The 20,937-nt window shown below is 42.9% G+C and overlaps 1 protein-coding gene across 1 annotated transcript; it reads right to left on the bottom strand.

Annotated features, from left to right (window-relative positions):
- Positions 1 to 344: 344 nt before the first annotated feature.
- PLAC9 (placenta associated 9) lies at positions 345 to 19,866 on the bottom strand. Its single transcript, XM_034423441.3, has 4 exons — positions 19,629 to 19,866; positions 5,453 to 5,553; positions 3,950 to 4,070; positions 345 to 650 (listed from the first exon to the last, which is right to left on the bottom strand). The coding sequence occupies exons 1-4, from the start codon at positions 19,681 to 19,683 to the stop codon at positions 640 to 642; spliced, it is 288 nt and encodes a 95-aa protein (XP_034279332.1). The 5' UTR covers positions 19,684 to 19,866; the 3' UTR covers positions 345 to 639.
- Positions 19,867 to 20,937: the final 1,071 nt, after the last annotated feature.

Raw genomic sequence — 20,937 nt, 5'->3', positions numbered from 1 at the left:
GATTCGGCTCTTTGGGCCCTCTGCTGTGGCTCTCTGTCAGGTGATCCCACCACTGACTGGCCCTGCCCCTTGCCCTCCCCTCCCAGTCACTCCAATGTTGCAGCCTTGTTGCTTCTTTTTCTTTTTGACCAATTTGGGCCAAGAACATTCTAGTTTCTGTGGTAGAAGGTTTGGCTTTCTAGAAAAATCCCTTGAAAACAACTTTAACTAGGTCAATCTCAACATTTTCATGTTAGCCTCTGACCTGAATACAAGACTTTCTTCTGGAGCTTCTTGGTATCTTTTTTCCTCTCTTGCATTTTGAATGAAAGGACGAATTATTTCACCATAATAAAATTCCAGTCTTTGGGAATTTTTCTTTTTTTTAATTTTCAACTTCCCAATCTAGTTTTATTGGTCTCCTGTTCAAGGGCTAATCAAGTCCTACTTCGCTTCATCTACTAGAAAACATTAGCCGGTGCTACTACACCTACGGACACATTTTGTACCGACATGACAAATGTTTACTCAATGCTTCTGTCCATCTCAACATTTTATAGACCACTTTGGTTTTCAGGGTTGATGCAAAAGGCAACTTGAAGTCTGGCTCTTGATGATGTAAAGTTCAGCATCTGGATATTCAGTTCATCGTCTGGAAACTCAACTAGGATCTAGAAAGAGAAAGAGAAGCAGTGTTGATCACTTTTTCAGGGATAGCAAAGACCAAAGACAGTCTAGTCCTTCTGATAACCAAAAGAAAAAAAAAGATAGGAGTGACTTCTGCAAATTGTTCATCCTTCCCCACCAACTTTGTAAGCAATTCCAAAGTTCAACCACTTTTTGAAGTGGATGTTCAGAGGCCTTTAGCCTTTCTGTTTACTAAAGCCTTTATTTTTTAAAAAAATGTTGTCAAGTCAACTCTTGATGGACACAAAGTCACATCTTAAGGATAGTGTAGAAGCGGTTTGAAGTTGTGTTCTTCCAGAGTGTTCTTTTACCTTTTTCATTCTGTCTTATAATGCTAGGACAGGGGTCGGCAACCTTAAACACTCAAAGAACCACAAAGGACCTAACCAGAAGCCCCCTGTTCAATTCTGGAGCCGACCGGAAGTCTGGTTCCCCCACCATAGAATCTCCTCTTAGCGCAGCGTCCTTTTTCCTCTATCTGTTCTAAGCGAAAGCCCTATCAATCATGGAGCCAGCCAGCGACAGGGAGCCGCAGCAAAGGGATGAAAGAGCCACATGCGGCTCCAGAGCCGCAGGTTGCTGATCCCTGTGCTGGGACATCCTTCTAATCTCCTGTCCAAATATAGGTTGCAATAGCAATAGCCCTTAGACTTATATACTGCTTCACAACCCTCTCTAAGCGGTTTACAGAGTCAGCCTATTGCTCCCAACAATCCAGCTCCTTATTTTATCGACTTTGGAAGGATAGAAGGCTGAGTCAATAGCAATAGCACTTAGACTTATATACCGCTGCACAGTGTTTTACTGTCCTTTCTAAGAGGTTTACAGAGTCAGCCTATTGCCCCCAACAATCTGGGTCCTCATTTTACCCACCTCGGAAGGATGGAAGGCTGAGACAATAACAATAGCAATAGCACTTAGACTTATATACTGCTTCACAGTGCTTCACAGGCCTCTCTAAGTGGTTTACAGAGTCAGCCTCTTGCCCCCAACAATCTGGGTCCTCGTTTTACTGACCTCAGAAGGATGCAAGGCTGAGTCAACCTTGACTCAGGATTGAGGGAATCAAACTCCTGGCAATGTGAGCAGAGTTAGCCTGCAATATTGCATTCTAATCACTGCACCACTACAGCTCTTTGATGTTTAAGATGTTACCCAATGGGTCCAAAGTCAGCTATCTATTCATCAAAAGACATTTGGTGCATGGAACGAAGAAGCAATTCTTATGTTCCCATCCCTGTATCTAATGGTGCCAGGATATTCCTATCTGCATTTAGCTTAAGGTTGATGTACTTAAATGTTGTGAGCATCCCTCTTTCATCTTACATGATTCTCTTCCACATTCTGCAGCCTTCTTGGCTTCGGTTTAATCTCCAAGGAAGACACTGAGGGACACATAGCATGGACTTACCATGTTTCCCTGAAAATAAAACCCTGTCTTATATTTTTTGAACCCCGAAATAAGCACTTGGCCTTATTTTCAGGGAGGTCTTATTATTTTGGGGCGCGTGGAGCAAGACAGGGCTCCTCTTGCCATCTTACCTGATTTCCAGTTCTGTCTCCCTAAACCTAACCAGAAGAAATGGCGGGGACCGGCTGCATATGCATTTATATATTTTCAGGGAGGGCTTATTTTCGGTGGGGCTTATTTTAGTGCATGCGCTCAAAAGTCTGATTGGCCTTATTATCCGGGAAGGTCTTCTTTTCGGGAAAACACGATAGCATTCCATTCTTGCAAGGTTATACTTGAAATGTGAGCTAAATGAAAGAAGGTAAATCCAGGTTTATGGAGATTCTCAGTCATCTGGGTCAGGGTTGTCCCAAAGGTGCTTTTCGAAAAGGCATCTGGACTTTGTTTTGTCCTTGAAGATGTTTTGTTTGTCATCCAAGAAGCTTCTTCTGTACTGAAGTGAAAAAGCTTCAACTTGTAGAAGGTTCAATGAACTGAAGAAGCTTCTTGGATGAGAAGTGAAATATTTTCTTCTTTTTTTAAAAAATATTTTTTTTATTTTAAACACAAATAATGCAAACATAGTGCATATCAGTGGTGGGTTCCTCTTGGTTTGGTCCGGTTCGGCCGAGCCCGTAGCAGTGACGATATGATGTCACCAAACCAGTTCTCCCCCCCACCCCCCCACATTATTCTTACCTTTTATTTGGTCCCACCCCCAATCTATTGCTGCCTCCTGAGTCCCAGCTGATGACTAGAGGGAAAAAAACTGTTTAAACTCTTGCCACGGGCTTCAAAGGACCGTCCTACAGCTGATCAGTGTTAAAAGCAAGCAAATGAGTCGGTTCGTAAGTGCGAGGACTGATCGTAAGTGCGAGGACCTTCCAGAAATGACTCTGAGCAGCTAGCCACGCCCACCTAGTCACATGACCTCTAAGCCACACTCACAAAATAAGCCACGCCCACAGAACCGGTAGTAAAAAAATTTAGAACCCCTCCCTGGTGCATATATCTCTAAATAAAAAAAAGGGGGGGGAAATACAAATATTACAGTGCAGCCCCACCCCTGGAGACCATTTTTTCCCCTTATATTTCTTCTTCTACAACAACTAAAGGATATACAATACATTCCAATTGTGCCCTTATCCCCTCCAAAACAACATACATTCTTGAGTAGGTTTATTCCCTTTGCTTTCCACCAACACTGATTTTATAAAATCCCCCCAAATTTCATTATAATTGATCATTTGTTGCCATACTCCAAATTTCATTATACCACTCATTTCTTTGAATATCCCAATTTTGTCCCCAATATTTAGCCATCACTAATCTAGCTGCCATTACCAAATTTACAATCAATTCCTTTTTTTGCTTCATTTATATCCCGTTTTTCCACCAACAACAGTAATGCAATTCTCAGTGACATGTCTAAATTTACATTCAAAAGTGCTCTAATTTCTCCTAACACCATGTCCCATATTTTTTGTGCACTATCGCAATCCCACCACATATGTTTATATGTTCCAAGTTCTAGAAGTGAAACATTTTCAAGGAGAAAGGAAGTCCAGTTGTTTTTTGGAAAGCACCTCTGGGTAAACCCATGTTAGTTTGCCAGTGCAACAGTACTACAAAACCTGTATTTCAAGTCCCTCCTACATGGCCCCTCAACACAGTGGTGGAATCCTTCCAGAGGGTTTGTTCAGTAACAAGATTCCTAAAAGGAGAAGAGTCCTGACTTCAAAACAACTGGAAAACTTTTGAGAACTCAAACACCCCATTTCTCTACTCATTGATTGGGTGGTGACATTCAACAGGCTTGGCTCCTCTTCTTACCTCCAAAGAGATCTACCAATGGCGTCCCAGGAGCAAGCGGCTTGGTCCACGCAGTTTCACTAACATCGTTGAGCAGTGACTTGACTTCGGAGTCCAAATGATCAACTGTTTTTTCCAGGTGCTGATGGAAGGAGAGAAGAAATTGGGCGGGGGCTTATTGGTCTTGTTAATGCAAGCTTAAGACCCCTGTAACTCATCCACCCAACACGCTAAGGTTAGGGGTAACCTTCGTGGCTTAAAGTGTTGTGGAAACCCAACCTTTTCGGTTAGCCTCTAATTCAATTTCTTGGGCAAACTGTGTTGGTTAATTCATGAACCAGGTTAAGAAAGTTATATAAATAGAGCCAAAAACCTCCTGTTAATTGCATATAATAGGAAAATGAGAACGAAAGAATGCTGAAATTTTTTGACAGAGGTTGCTTTTGTCAACAGATCACTGATGTTGGGAGCAAGTCTGGCTCAAGACCACACAATCTCCAAGCTGTGGTCTGTAGCAAATGCCTCTTTTTCTATTCAAGCAATTTATCAAGAGGAATAGTCAGAGATGCCAGAATAAGAATTGCTCTTGTGCAAGACTCTACTTGAGGTTTGTACAAGAAGGTCTTAAATCCAGGACTAATGCATCCATTGCAACACTGGATGATGTGTGCCTTGGAATCAATGTACTGTGGCTTAATTCTGAATGGAAAGGGAACATTCTTCTTAACCATTAGCTCATTAGTGGATTTCCATCGAAGTGTAAATCACATGATGTGACCTTGCTCAACTTCTTTCACAATTGCTCAGGGTCAACTAGGAGTCACCATCTGAGGTGGACAACACGTGCAGTTTGTTTCTAATACTTTTGACCACTGATCGTATAATTCATTTTTGTCTATTTCATCAGCAGGTCTCCAGTCTTTAAGATAAAGGTGATATTTCTAAATTTGCTACTCCTTCCTTCCTTCCTTCCTTCCTTCCTTCCTTCCTTCCTTCCTTCCCTCTCCTCCTTCCTTCCTTCCTCTCTCCCTCCACCCTCCTTCCCTCTCCATCTTTTTCCTTCTTTCCTTCCTCTCTCCCTCCTTCCTTCCCTCTATGCTTTTTTCTACCTTTCTTCCTTCCCCCTTCCTCCCTCTCTCCTTTCCTCCCTCTCCATCTGTCTTTTCCTTCCTCTGTCCCACCCTCTCTCCTTCTCCATCTGTCTTTTCCTTCCTTCCTTCCTTCCTTCCTTCCTTCCTTCCTTCCTTCCTTCCTTCCTTCCTTCCTTCCCTTCCCTTCCCTTCCCTTCCCAAAACCTTTTCAACAGATCACTTCCCTCTCTCTGGAAGTTGAAGTCCACACAGTTTAAGGTTTCTGAGGTTGAGAAATACTGCTCTAGACCCTCTGGTTTTATTTTGTATTTCCTGCAACCCAATTCCAGAACTCTGAGCTTCAGTTTCCCCCTTGGAGTTAGGACCATCCTTTGCAGGGAAGTGGTGATAGGTATCCTGCATTTTGTTCCATCGCATCTTCTCTTGCACTTACCTCTTGGATAGTATCCAAGCGCTTGTGGATGGTGCTGGGGTTATCACACCAGTCATCTTGCTCTGAGGTTCCTTGATGGTCAGCAGCAGGATCAGCAGTGACTAGAAAAGGAGAAAAGCAAATGATCTCACAGCTTTAAAACTCTAGGGCAGGGGTGTCAAACTCGATTTCATTTAGGGCTGCATCAGGGTTGTATTTGATCTTGGGGGATGGGGTGGAGTGAGTGTGGCCAGATCAACATCACTCCTGTCGGGGGGGCACCTGTGGTGGTCTGAGTGCTCTGTCACAGAAAACGGGCTGCTGGCGGCCTCCTGTAACCCTCTGTCAGCAAAAATGGAGCTCATGGCCCTCCCACGGTCCGTTTTCACCAGCAGAGGCACCATGGGCCAGTCCTTCACTGTTTCCAGGGTGGCCCCGCAGGCCAGATCTAAGCACCCCGTGGGCCAGATCTGGCTCCCGGGCCTTGAGTTTGACAACCCTGCTCTAGGGGAATCTTTTCACAGTTGGGTTCATCCATAGTTCCCCTTTCCTGTCCTTCTTGTTGTTTTTGCTTGGGTTGTTTTGGTTTTTCTGGTGCTCTCAAGTCAGTGTTGACTCAGGGTCACTGCCTGGATAAGTCCCTGTGGCTTTCTTGGCAATATTTCAGAAGCGGTGTGACATTGACTTCTTCTTCCTAGGATTGAGAGAGGTTCCTCCGTTGGCTTTGTGCTGGCTGAGGGGCTAGAACTCATGGTCCTGCAGTTTCTAGCCTGATTCCTTTAACCACTACATCAAACTCACTCTCTTGTTTTTATTAATTTGAGATTAACCAGTCAGATGCAGATCAGGATCACAGTTTCTAAGCAGAAGTTTAAATCTCCCTCCCCAACTATTTCTCTGGAGATTAAAAAGATCTCTGAAGACTAAAGAACGGTTGCAGGATTTGGGTTTGGCCAGTCAAGAGAAAAGAAGGACTAGGGGGCACATGATAAGAGCCGAGGTGGCGCAGTGGTTACACTGCAGTACTGCAGGCTATTTCAGCTGACTACTAGCTGCAGTTCAGCAGTTCGGATCTCACTGGCTCAAGGTTGACTCAGCCTTCCATCCTTCTGAGGTGGGTAAAATGAGGACCCAGATTGTTGGGGCCAATAGGCTGACTCTATAAACCACTTAGAGAGGGCTGAAAAAGCACTATGAAGCGGTATATAAGTCTAAGTTCTATTGCTATTGCTATCATAGCACTATTCCAGTATTTGTGGGGCTGCCACAAAGAAGAAGGGTGTCAACCTATCCTTCAAAGCCACCTGGAGGCAGGACAAGAACCAATGGATGGAAACTAATCAAGGAGAGAAGCAACCTGGAATTAAGGAGAAACTTCCTAACAGTGAGGACAACCAGTGGAACAACTTGCTTCCAGAAGTTGTGGATGCTCCATCACTGGAAGTTTTTAAGAAGAGGCTGGATAGTCACTTTTCTGAAATGCTATAGGGCCTCCTGCTTGAGCAGGGGGCTGGACTAGAAGACCTCCAAGGTCCCTTCCAGCTCTATTCTGATTGATTGACTTTCTGCCACTCTTTTAGCTCATTTCCTCCGTCCTAGTAATCACCTAGGAAGTGGTCTAGATCTTTTATGAAGCTAATCTTGATCTGTATAGCAGTTCGGCATACTTGCAAATAAATAAAAATAAATTGGTTAGATCTATACTTCATTTTCAAATAACATGACATTTGACTGTGTCTTACATAGGGCTCAGCAGCTGGCAACATATGTACAATGGTGAAGAAACTAAGAAGGTTTATGCTTGGTTAGGACTTAGATTTTCTAGGCTTACTAGGAAATCTCATGGCTGTACGAAGAGCCGAGGTGGAGGGTAGTTAGAGTGCAGTACTGCAGGCTACTTCAGCTGACTGCTAGCTGCAGTTCAGCAGTTCAAATCTCACTGGCTCAAGGTTGACTCAGCCTTCCATCCTTCCAAGGTGGATAAAATGAGGACCCAGATTGTTGGGGGCAATATGCTGACTCTGTAATCCACTTAGAGAGGGCTGTAATAGAACTATGAAGCAGTATATAAGTCTAAGTGCTATTACTGTACAGATTGAGTATTCTTTAAAAGACTGGGCTTTGAGTATTTTTTAAAAGACTGCGTTTCTTTTAAAAAGTTATAGCTCATTGGAAAAGATCTGATGTTGGGAAAGATAGAAGGCAAAAAGAAAAGGGGACAACAGAGGATGAGATGGTTAGATAATGTCATTGATGTGGTGGCCATGAGTTTGGGCAAACTCTGGGAGATAGTGGAAGACAGATGAATCTGACATTGCTATGGTCCATGGGGTCGTGAAGAATCAGACACGACTTAGCAACTGAATATCAAAAATAGCTATATCATTCTGAATTTTGTCGCAGAAGATTACACAGGCACTTCTGAGAGATCACCAGGAGACAGCATAACTTTGGGAGATCGTGATTTGCTTTAAATACAGATCAATCTAATTTCAGGCTTCAGCATCTATAAAGGAAGGTGGTCGAAATCCATGCTTTGAACCCTGGAAAGGTGCCCCAGTCCTGGTCAGCAGCTCCAGATTAGATGAGAATTGAGTAGCTCCATCAGTCTTCCTGAACCTGATGTCTTCTGATGTGTTAACTACAGTACATTTGCCAAGGTCCCTCTCCAATGATGATAAAGCCATATCCACTAATGATGAAGCCCCAACTCATTTAGAATTAGAATCAGAGTTGGAAGGGACCTTGGAGGTCTTCTAGTCCAACCCCCTTTTCAGACAAGAAACTCTATCATTTCAGACAAATCGTTGTCCAATCTCTTCTTTAAAACATCCAGTGTTGAAACATTCACAACTTCTGGAGGCAAGTTGTTCCATTGATTAATTGTCCTCACTGTTAGGAAGTTTCTCCTTAATTCCAGGTTGCTTCTCTCCTTGATTAATTTCCATCCATTACCTCTTGTCCTGCCCTCAGGTGCTTTTTTTTTTTTTTTTTGATTTATATGCCGCCCTTCTCCGGAGACTCAGGGCGGCTTACAGTGCGTTAAGCAATAGCCTTCATACTTTTGTATATTTTATACAAAGTCAGTTTATTGCCCCCACAACTGGGTCCTCATTTCACCTACCTTAGAAAGGATGGAAGGCTGAGTCAACCTTGAGCCTTGGAGAGATTCGAACCAGCAGAAATTGCAGGCAGCTGTGTTAATAACAGGGTGCATAAACCACTGTACTATCAAGGCTTTGGAGAATAATCTGACTCCCTCTTCTTTGTGGAAACCCTAAGATATTGAACACTGCTATCATGTCACCCCTAGTCCTTCTTTTCATTAAACTAGACATTCCCAATTCCAGCAACCGTTCCTCATATGTTTAGCCTCCAGTCCCCTTTGCTGTTCTTCTCTGCACTCTTTCTAGAGTCTCCACATCTTTTTTACATCGTGGTGACCAAAACTGGATGCCGTATTCCAAGTGTGGCTTAAGCTAATGAACCCTAGCTTGGAAACGTCCCAGATTCCATCAGTCCTTTTTTAAAGTTGAAAATACTACTTCCTTTGTTTTCTTCTGAACAGGTCCTTTCTCTCCTTTTTTTTTTTTTCCAAAGTTTTGCCCTTGCCTCTTAAAGGCAGAATAAGTTCCCCACCAAGGATGAATAATGAGCTGTGATTAAAAAGCAAGGAAAGCACTCTCTTCTAATTCCTTGGATGTCCATCAAAGCCCTAAATCTGGTTTATCGTTGAGTCCCCACCCACTTAAGAATGAGAAGGACAGACCAAAACTATGTCCGTTTTGCTGGTTTCAACATCAGGGAATTGGGCTCAAAGGGGGTTGAAAACTATTCTCCGCACACCCAAGGCATGAAATGAAAGAGAAGAGACTTTCAACAAAGTCTTTCCTGAAAATGAAAGAAACCACTTTATGAAGGTCCCCCCTCCTCCGTGATATTGTTATAAAATAAAAGCAAGTTCGATGATTGTAAAAAGCATAGACTGCCAAACTTATAACTTGGCACTGGGTTTATAGCTTCTCATATTCAGCCCTCAGGGTGACTACAGGGCATGTCTACGTTATTTTTTTTCTTGGCAACAACATCCGCTTGACTTGCCATGACTTTCTTCTGTGTTGTTCCTCCAGCTTCCCAGACTCGGGTTTTGAGACTGCCTGGTTAGACCTGGCTTAGCTTTTTTAGTTAAGAAAACTAAGATCATGGTTCCCAGCCCTCTCAATTCCTGGTAAATAGATGAGGAAGAAATGGAGGTAGTGACAGATTTTATTTTCCTGGGCTCCAAGATCACTGCAGATGGGGACTACAGCCAAGAAATTAAAAGACGCTTGCTCCTGGGGAGGAAAGCTATGGCAAAGTTAGACAGCATACTAAAAAGCAGAGACATCACCCTGCCAACAAAAGTGCATACAGTCAAAGCTATGGTTTTCCAAGTTGCAATGTATGGTTGTGAAAGTTGTACCATAAGGAGCATCCTTATGAGGTTCTGAGCATCAAAGAATTGAGGCCCTTTGAACAAGGGACTCGCTGGAGAAGACTCCTGCGAGTCCCTTGGACTGCAAGGTGCTCAAACTGGTCAGTCCTAGAGGAGATCAACCCTGACTGCTCTTTAGAAGGCCAGATTCTGAAGATGAAACTCAAATACTTTGGCCACCTAATGAGAAGGAAGAGCCTAATGCTGGGAACGATTGAGGATAAAAGAAGAGAAGAGAATGAGGTCACTGAAGCAGTCGGTGTGAGCTTAAATGGATTCCAGAGGATAGTAGAGGACAGGAAAGCCTGGAGGAAAGTTGTCCGTGGGTCGCGATGGGTCAGACACAACTTCGCAACTAACAACAACAACAACCAGCTTTTTTAGAATCTGCCAAACTGATTAGGTTTGATCATCTTCTCTGGTACAAGTCCAACATCAAGCCGGGTTGCAGAGGCTAGTTTTCCAACTGTGAAACAAGACCTAATTGCAAAGAGATGCTCTATTCAGATGCCGATGTGCTCTAAGATAGGTCAGCCTAGGCTGAAAGAGGAAGACAAATTCTTTGGCAGTAGAAACGGATGGAGGAAAAGGTAAATTGCATTTTGCTTTCCTTGGTTTCCGGAATTAACCTTCAAACTACGTAATAATTAACCTGAGTTACGGCCAACAAGAGAAAACTTTCCTGCTAGGGGAATACAAAAGAAGAGAGAATTCAGTACAAGCGAAATAATTTTTTCCACATGAGATCCCAACATCTGCTTGGAATTTCATGGGCCACTGAGAAAACACCGAGCCAATTTCAATCCTTACTCGGCACACCCTCCTAACTTCACCATGATTTCTTATTATTTTTAAAATGCCTCTCGGTTCTGCTGAGAAAACAGAGTCTGAAAATTCAAAATCTGGGCATCTCATTCATCCAACACAGGAGGTAAAAGGGAGATGTATTTCTAGGGGATAAGCAGTCTTCCAATATTTCAGGTGTTGCCACAAAAAAGAGGGTGTTAACCTTTTCTCCAATGCACCAGAACGCAGGGCAAGAAACAATGGATGGAAACTAATCAAGGAGAGAAGCAACCTGGAATTGAGAAGAAACTTCCTAACAGTGAGGACAATCAACCAGTGCTTGTCTTCAGATATTGTGGGTGCTTCATCACTGGAGGCTTTTAAGAAGAGACTGGACAGCCATCTGTCTGAAATGGTATAGGATCTTCAGCTCAAGCAGGAAGTTGGGCTAAAAGATTTCCAAGATCACTTCCCACTCTGTTACTATTACATCTGCCTGCACTTGTGCAATGAAATAATAAACTCATAAATGCAATGAAATGAAGAAACTTTCCATTGTGAAGCCTACCAATGATTGTAACATCATTGGCTTGAGCCAAAGGTGCTTTTTCAAGAGGCAAGTGGACTTCCTTGTTACTCTTTGAAGATGTTTCACTTCTCATCCAAGATGTTAGATGAGAAGCAAAATGTCTTCTGAGAATAGCAAAGCCCAGTTGCCTCTTGAAAAAGCACCTTTGGGACAACCACGACCTGGATGACTGAGAATCTCCATAGATATTATTGGCTTGATTTACCATATAACTAAGAGGACACATTGACATTGGATGTGTGGAGGACATCATCAATTAAATGATAATTAAGGCATCCTAACAAGCCCACCATGGATGCCCATGATGAACGCTTCAGCCCTGCCTCTCTTCCTCTCACAAACAAACCAGGATCAGTCCTCCAAAACTAATAATTAGAAGAAAGAACCCAGCAGCCATTCCTGACTTCATAAGCAATTGTGACTACTGCTGGGGTCAGCCCTTCACAAGGAAGACCAGGCTAGGAAGCTACAATTATGAACGCTATTTGTTGTCTGTGGAGATTCTCAGTCATCCAGGTCGTAGTTGTCTCAAAGATGCTTTTTCAAAAGGCAATCAGGATGTTTTTTTCCTTGAAGAAGAAGAAGAAGAAGGTTCGCTTCTCATCCAAGAAGCTTCATCGGTTCGATGAAGTTTCTTGGATGAGAAGCAAAATGTCTTCTTCCTCAAGGAGAAAACAAATTTTGAAAAAGCACCTTTGAGATAATGCTACTTTTTAAAAAGTTTTTATTTTCTTAAAAATATAAACATTCCATCTTCCCTTAAACAGTGTTGTCTGGGTACAAACATCTCTGTGCAATAACCATCCAAATTTACAACAACATTCATTACATTGATATTAATTCTCTGATCTTACAATTGTAGTATATTGAACAATTGAGCATAGTAAACTTATTCATTTTTCCCTCTTAACATATCTTCTAATAAGAATATAATAATAATGTTAAGCATAATCGTCATAATAATAACAAATTATCATATTGTTTACATCTCTAGTTTAACATATTTTCTACTCTTCTTAAAACCCCTTTTATTTCCAACTTCCATTTTTATTCTCTAACCATTGATACAATAATTCCCATATCATATAATATTCAGTTTGTTCTTTCTCCTTAATTGCAAGAGTTAATCTGTTCATTTCTGCACATTCCTAATCATATTCTCATCAGTAGGGATCTCTTCACTTTTCCAATTTTGTGCAAATACAATTCTAGCTGCGGTTAATACCTGGATAATGAAATATGTGTTCTCTTTACTATAAATTTCAGGTAAAATCCAAAACAAAAATATTTCTGGTTTTAAATCAATGGGCTGCTTTATCATCTTTTCCAGCCATGTATGCATTTTTGTGGGGATGCGGTGGCTCAGTGGCTAAGACACTGAGCTTGTCGATCAAAAGGTCAGCAGTTCAGCAGTTTGAATCCCTAGTGGTACATAATGGGGTGAGCACCCGTTACTTGTCCAGCTTCTGCCAACCTAGCAGTTCAAAAGCACGTAAAAAATGCAAGTAGAAAAATAGGGATCACCTTTGGTGGGAAGGTAATTGCATTCTATGCGCCTTTGGCATTTAGTCATGCTGGACACATGATCACAGAGACGTCTTCAGATAACACTGGCTCTTCAGCATTGAAACAGAGATGAGCACCACCCCCTAGAGTCAGGAACGACTAGCACATATGTGCGAGGGGAACCTTTACCTTTATGTATTTTTGTCCAGTATTTTTTTTGCTTCTACACATGTCCACCACATATGATAATGCTATTTTTGTTTAATGTTTCTAGTAACAGAATCTTTCAAGTCTGAATGTCGTTGCCCCTCCCTCTCTTTATTTATTTATTTATTTATTTATTTATTTATTTATTTATTTATTTATTTATTTATTTATATTTTTATTTATTTTTATATGCCGCCCTTCTCTGGAGACTCAGGGCGGCTTACAATGCGTTAAGCAATAGCCTTCATATTTTTGTATATTATCTTCTGAGAACCAGGGAGGGTCTTTTGAATTAGGTCAAGGACAAAGCAAGCTAGTTTTTCAAAGCTACAGGATGAAGTGCAGGCTTTTGCTCCAGAGTGAATAAAACAATGTTTTTGGTGGAGAACAGCCAAGAATGAGAAATGGATGTTTGTCCAAAACTGTGACTGCGGATGAGACCATTTGACTGCTGAGATCACTGTCTCCTACAGAGGAGATTTCTTGAGAAGACAGCCTAATTCTCTTCCAGGCAAGGTAATTGCTTTCTTGAAATGTTCAGGACGATTTAGAGGCTGGAATTCCCTGCCAAGGGAACTGTGGCATTTCCTAGCAATCTCATGGGGCTTATTGAGTGACAACATGAATAATGACTCAGAGTTGAGAGGGTTTCTCAAAACGTGGCCACGTTAAGATGAGCGGACTTCAGCTCCCAGAATTCCCCAGCTAGAAACCCCTCACTTCCTGACCCGATATTTTTTTCTAAACAAAACTGTTTTAAAACAAATACATAGAAAGCAAGGAGAGAAGCAGCCTGGAACTAAGGAGAACTTTCCTGACAGTGATAACAATTAATCAGTGGAACTGTTTGCCTCCCAGAAGTTGTGAGTGTTCCATCACTGAAGGCTTTCAGGAAGAGATTGGTCCAAAATGGAAAGGTTCTCTTCAGGGGTGGGCTGCTGGGGGTTCGCAGGGGTTTGGGAGAACCTCTAGCTAAGATTCTGTGTAGTTTGGAGAACCCCCCAAATCCAACTCCTGGCTGGCCTTTCCCACCCCGCCTCTCCCCTCCCAGGAGGCCCATTTTGGATGCAGACAAGTGCATGGCGAGCGCAGAGGCTCGGGGAGGGTGAAAAACAGCCCTACTGGAAGTTCAGGAAAGCCGGGTCTCCAGAGGGTCTCTGGAGCCTGGGGAGGCCATTTTTGTCCTCCCGCAGACTCGAGGAAAACCTCCAGAGCCTGGGGAGGGCAAAAATGCCCCTGCTGCTGTGGTGCAAGAGGCCGACTAGGCCATGCCCACCATGGCCACGTCCACCCAGCAACCGGGCAGAGAACCCCTTGCTAAAATTTTTGAAACCCACCCCTGGTTCTCCTGCTTGAAAAGGGGGTTGGACTACAAGACTTCCAAGACTTCCCTTTCAACCCTGTTCTTCTGTTCTGTCCCATTCTGGCATCGGACAGAAGACGCCAGCCACTATTAATGTATTATTTTACATTAATAGTGGTGTTTGGGATAAAAAACTATCCTGGCAAATGAGGTAATTTTTTTGGCTAAAGGATGTTTTGTTTTGTTTTGTTTTAAATCCAGGTCACCTATGCAAATAGGGTTGAGTGCAATTTATTCTTTTGTCAATTTTGTGTTCTGTTCAGGGGTCGGCTTCAAAATTTTTAGCAAAGGGTTCTCTGCCTGGTTGCTGGGTGGGCGTGGCCATGGTGGGTGTGGCCTAGTCAGCCCCCTGCACCATGGTGGGGGGCATTTTCGCCCTCCCCGGGCTCCGGAGGCTTTTCTTGAGCCTCTGGGAGGGCGAAAACAGCCTCCCCAAACTCCGGAGGCCATCTGGAGACTGGAAATGGGCCTGTTTCCGGCCTTCCCGAAGTTCCGGTAGGCCCGTTTTTCACCGTCCCCGAGCCACTGCACACGCCCTGCACTTACCTGCATCCAAAACGGGCCGCGTGGGGACTCCTGGGAGGGGCGGGGTGGGGTGGGCGAGGCCAGCCAGGAGTTGGGAGTGGGATTTGGGGGTTCTCCGAACTGCACAGAATCTAAGCTAGAGGTTCTCCCGAACCCCTGCGAACCCCCAGCAGCGCACCCCTGGTTCTGTTCTGTTCTGTTTTGTTGGGGAAAAAGGACACGGAACTGTGAGGACTCAGCGATGAACATCTGGACTTGTCGGCACGAGGACAAACTTTGTCAAAAGCATTCCTGTGTCCCCAATTTGGAACAGGATGGAGTTCCTCTGCAAACAGCTCAAACGTCTATTGTTACCATAAAATGGTCTGATTCATTCCATTCTGGCTTGTTTACTGGTGAAGGTTTCCTCCTTCCAACAGATGACATCAGTCGGGTAAAAATGATCTTGGCTTAAACAAGTGTCTGCTGTGGTTATGCTTGCTTGTGTGCCCAGAAAGCAAATAAATCTTTTTTCAGACACTCACATATTTTTAAGAGCATGGAATTCATGGGTCTTATTGGGATTATTATAACACTTTGCCCTTAATATATTGTGGGGTTATATTTACTCTAAAAAGGGATGTGGTGGCTCAGTGGCTAAGATGCTGAGCTTGTCAATCGAAAGGTCGGCAGTTCAGCAGTTCGAATCTCTAAGTGCCGCGTAACGGAGTGTGCTCCCATTACTTGTCCCAGCTTCTGCCAACCTAGCAGTTCGAAAGCACGTAAAAAATGCAAGTAGAAAAATAGGGACCACCTTTGGTGGGAAGGTAACAGCGTTCCATGCGCCTTTGGCGTTTAGTCATGCTGGCCACATGACGACGGAGACGTCTTCGGACAGCGCTGGCTCTTTGGCTTTGAAACGGAGATGAACACCGCCCCCTAGAGTTGGGAACAACTAGCACATATGTGCAAGGATAACCTTTACCTTTACCTTATATTTTACTCTAATTCTTCTAACAATTCTGTGAAAACTGGAGTCTCTTAATAAAATCTGCTTATAACTTTCCCTCAGAATCCATTTTTTAAAAAGTTTGCAGCTCCCTAAATACTACATATAAATATTTTTTTAAAGTAATTAAATATTTAAACCTAGTCTAGTAAAGGCCACAGTGCAGTGGAAACAGGTTCCCAATGTTAACTCCTCATTTAATTTGTGTTGGCTTGTTGAAAATATGTTCCCTGTCTGAGGACAGCAGAATAAATATTCCCATGTGGTTATTTTAAGATACATTTCTGATTGCTTCTCAGTCTAAGCCTAAAATAAAAACACTGCAAAGAATTTTGGGGTTATACCAAGATTAGAAACCTTTGAAAAGGTTCTGAAAAGAAAATGGATTTCTACTTCAGTTCTCAAACTTTACGATACTATGATCTCCTAAAAGGATTAAATGAATTTGTTATATGAATTTCTGATGAATAAATACATTTCAAGGGAGGGAGGGAGGGAGAAGGAAGAAAGGGAGGGAGGAAGGGAGAGAAGGAGAGAGGGAGAGAGAAAGGAGGGAGGGAAGGACGGAGGAGGGAGAGAGGGAGGGAGAAGGAAGAAAGGAAGAAAGGGAGAGAGTGAGGAAGGGAGGGAGGGAGAGAAAGAGAAAGAAGGGAGGGAAGGAGCGTGGAGACAGACAGGCAGGGAGGGAGGAAATTAAATGAAATAAGGAGAAGGGAGGGAGGAAGGGAGAAGGAAGGAAGAAAGGGAGGGAGGAAGGGAGAGAAGGAGAGAGGGAGAGAGAAAGGAGGGAGGGAAGGAGGGAGGAGGGAAAGAGGGAGGGAGAAGGAAGGAAGGGGAGAGAGAGAGAGAGGAAGAGAGGGAGGGAGGGAGGAGGAATGAAAAGAAGGAGGAAAGGGAGGGATGGAGGGAGGGAGGAAGGAAAGGAAGGAAGGAAGGAAGGAAGGAAGGAAGGAAGGAAGGAAGGAAGGAAGGAAGGAGGAAAGGAACATTTGCTTGCTTTTCAGCAACATTTCAGTGTTTGGCCTCTAAACTTGGATTGGAGCATACAATACCTATATCATTTTGATGACCTTTGGCCTTTGGGGTATAGCTTTGAGCTTTGTAAGGACAGGTGATCGATTTAGAACATCAACAACTGATTTGGCAGAGACAAATGTTAAATTCAAAACTTCCTTGAGCACCATGAAAGGGCCGCAAAGGTTTTGATAGGACTCTTGTGTTTTTGACAAGCCAACTAAGCATTCTAGTTGACCTTGAGTGGTTGAGAAAATCAAGCAGGGTTGACCTGCGTTAGGATTTGGATGAGGGACCATCAGGAATCCCCAAAAACATATTTTAGAAGGAAACAATGCCAAACCACTTCCACATCAAGCAAGAAAACCACATAAATGGATCTGTGAAGAATCAGACGTGATGTCAGGGTTCCAAGTAACACCCCCAACCAAGTAAGACTCCAAGGCAAGCAATTCCTCAAAGATCCATTTTATTGGAGATGTCATATTGGCATATCTGGGAGAACACAAATCTGAAAGCTCCAAGTCTCCATGGAAGTCCAAGTCTCTTCCCCTGCACCCACATGTCCATCACATGGTCCAACCACCTTCCCAACTGGAGATGCCTCCCAGTCACGCCACTCCAAGTGCAGGCTGAACGTCCTTGACTCCCAGAGAAAAGAATGTTGTTATGGCTAGATATAGGGATTCGAACTGCTGAACTGCCGACCTTTTGATCGACAAGCTCAGCATCTTAGCCGCTGAGCCACTGCATCCCTTTTTTAAGAGTTAGGACACAACATCTGCAGAATTTTCTATGCAAGATTAGAAATGTTCTCCTTGGGGAAGAAAACAGAGATATTGGAATGTCATTTGTGCATTTGTATCTGTGTATACACAATGAGTCATGTCAGCGAGAGTTTTATGATCCGGCGAAAATAACCCCCTGAAAGACGTAGAAACATTCCTTCGAGCTCTGTGTACACTGGATACAGCAACCTTTACTTCCAGGTGAATAATTACAGGCTTAAAACCTTCCTAAAATTTGGCTTTGATTATACGACAACTTTTCAAACTTATCTGACACAAATACCCTTCAAAAACCATCCCTGCCCATCGAGCAACCTCTTCGGTATTTTGCAAATCATTTCCCATATCTGCTGTGCTATTTATTTCAGGAGACATCATGCATGTGAGTTCATATTGATGCATTAGCCAAGGAAAGGATTAGATTGTTGATTAGATTATTGATTGATAGAACTGCAGAAAAAACAATTGCTACCAACCTGCCTTCCATTGAGGACCTGTATACTGCACGAGTCCAAAAGAGGACCGTGAAAATATTTACAGACCCTTCATATCCTGGACATAAATTATTTCAATTTCTACCCTCAAAACAATGCTATAGAGCACTGCACACCAGAACAACTAGACACAAGAACAGTTTTCCCCGAACGCCATCACTCTGCTAAACAACTAATTCCCACAACACTGTCAAACTATTTACTAAGTCTGCACTACTATTAATTTTCTCATCCTTCCTAGTACCTATCTCTTCCCACTTATGGCTAGATCCATGTTGCTTGTATCTTTACAAATTATATTGTTTTATTTGTTTCCTAGTACGATTTGATTGCTTATTTAGTAACCTATGACTATAACTAAGTGTTGTATCTCACGATTCTTGATTAATGTATTTTATTTTTCTTTATGTACACTGAGAACATATGCACCAAAGACAAATTCCTTGTGTGTCCAATCACACTTGGCCAATAAAGAATTCTATTCTATTCTATTCTATTCTATTCTATTCTATTCTATTCTATTCTATTCTATTCTATTCTATTCTATTCTACTCACTTCCCAAATAATTGGGCCACTGAGACTTTCCTACTCATAGAACTGCTTCAGAAAACCTTCCGCAGCCAAAGGTGTTTCCAGCAACAATATTTGCACCTAACAAGGGGATAATCCTCTAATCAAGCTTCTGTGTTGTTAATATCACTCTTAAGATTGAGTGAGGACATTGAGGACCTGTATACCACACGAGTCAAAAAGAGGTCTGTGAAAATATTTACAGACCCCTCGCATCCTGGACATAAACTGTTTCAACTCCTACCCTCAAAACGACGCTATAGAGCACTGCACACCAGAACAATTAGACGCAAGAACAGTTTTTTCCCGAACGCCATCACTCTGCTAAACAAATAATTCTCTCAACACTGTCAAACTATTCCCTAAGTCTGCATTACTATTACTGTTAGTCTTCTCATCGTTCCTATCACCCATCTCCTCCCACTTATGATTGTATGACTGTAACCTTGTTGCTAGTATCCTTAAGATTTACATTGAGTGTTTCCCTATGACTATCATTAAGTGTTGTACGTTATGATTCTTGATCAATGTATCTTTTCTTTTATGTACACCGAGAGCATATGCACCAAGACAAATTCCTTGCGTGTCCAATCACACTTGGCCAATAAAGAATTCTATTCTATTCTAATCTATTCTATTTTATTCTATTCTAAGATCTGGGAAAAGCTTTGAGTGCCTGCCAATCTTCCCTAAAATGTATTTGTTTTCCCCGGTAAAACATAGTCTTCCTTTAACTAAAGAACAGGCTTGCATGCCTCCTCCTTGTCAGGAAACTCATCCACTTTAAAAGTATCCTCCACTCCCCGTTCAAACAAACATCTTTTACCCTCTAAATCATTTCACCTTTGGAAATGAACGCCAAGGAAGCGTTGCAAGCTTTTAAAACACTTACCCGGGTCTCGGTGGTTCGATATTAAAAGCAAAAGAAGAAAGACAGTGTAATGCATGTTTTCGCAGCCTCTGTCCCTCTCTCCTGCTTTTAGCAGAGGACGAGAAATAAATAGCTTTTCTTCCCAGGATCAACTTTTGGCAGAATAGCTGGGATTGGTAAGAAAGAGTCTGAGCTCAGCCAAATTTCTTACGTCGCCCTTTTACCTTCCTCCCCTCCCTTCTCCTCCCCACCTTCAAACAACATAGAGTCTAGTTATCCATGGGGCTCATTCTGAGCCAGGTCTGCCACCACGAGAAAGAGTACTAATTTATTAATTTATGCTTGCTTGTGAATGGAGGGCGCTGGGAACCTTCTGCTGGTCGGATGGACGAGAGTGAAGCAGCTACTTTAGTGGTCTACATGTGGAATTTTTAGCATGCAGAGAAAGAAGCAGAGACTCTAGAAAGAGTGCAGAGAAAAGCAACCAAGATGATTAGGGGACTGGAGGCTAAACATATGAAGAACGATTACAGGAACTGGGCATGGCTGGTCTAGTGAAGAGAAGGACCAGGAGAGATATGAGAGCAATCTTCCAATATTTGAGGGGCTGCCACAGAGAGGAGGGGGTCAAGCTATTTTCTAAAGCACCTGTAGGCCAGACAAGGAATAATGGATGGAAACTGACCAAGGAGGGATTCAACCTGGAAATAAGGAGGAATTTTCTGACAGTGAGAACAATCAACCCATGGAACAGAAGTTGCCTTCGGAAGTTGTGGGAGCTTCATCACTGGAGACTTTCAAAAAGAGATTGGACTGCCATTCGTCAGAAATGGCATAGGGTCTCCTGCTTGGGTGGGGGGTTGGACTAGATGACCTACAAGGTCCCTTCCAGCTCTGTTAATCTGTTAAACCATTAACGGGAATTCAGCTCAACTTGAAGGGCAACCTTCTGTTTCTACAGCATGGATTTATTTACTCCATTTATTTATTCCATTCCGTGCCTCCATTTTTAGCCGGGTAACAGAATGGCTAAATCAATCCATAAACCGCTATACAGCACAATGAAGCGGTATGTCAGTCTAAGCGCTACTACTCTTTTAGTAGTCAAAAAACTAGATACAGGGAGTCCTCATCTTACAGCCATCCTCACTTAGTGACCATCCGAAGTTACAACTGCACTGATAAAAGTGACTTATGACTGTTGCTCGCACTTGTGACTGTTTCAGCATCCCCAAGGTCACACGATTAAAATTCAGAGGCTTGGCAACAGGCATGTACTTGTGACAGTTGCAGTGTCCCCGGGGTCACATGATCTGACAAGCCTAGTCAA

Source organism: Pantherophis guttatus, chromosome 6 (assembly GCF_059756535.1).
Source record: "Pantherophis guttatus breed Tessera chromosome 6, ASM5975653v1, whole genome shotgun sequence".
Classification (NCBI taxonomy): domain Eukaryota; kingdom Metazoa; phylum Chordata; class Lepidosauria; order Squamata; family Colubridae; genus Pantherophis; species Pantherophis guttatus.
The sequence above is the reverse complement of the archived record's forward strand: the minus strand, read 5'-3'. Positions and strand labels throughout refer to the sequence as shown.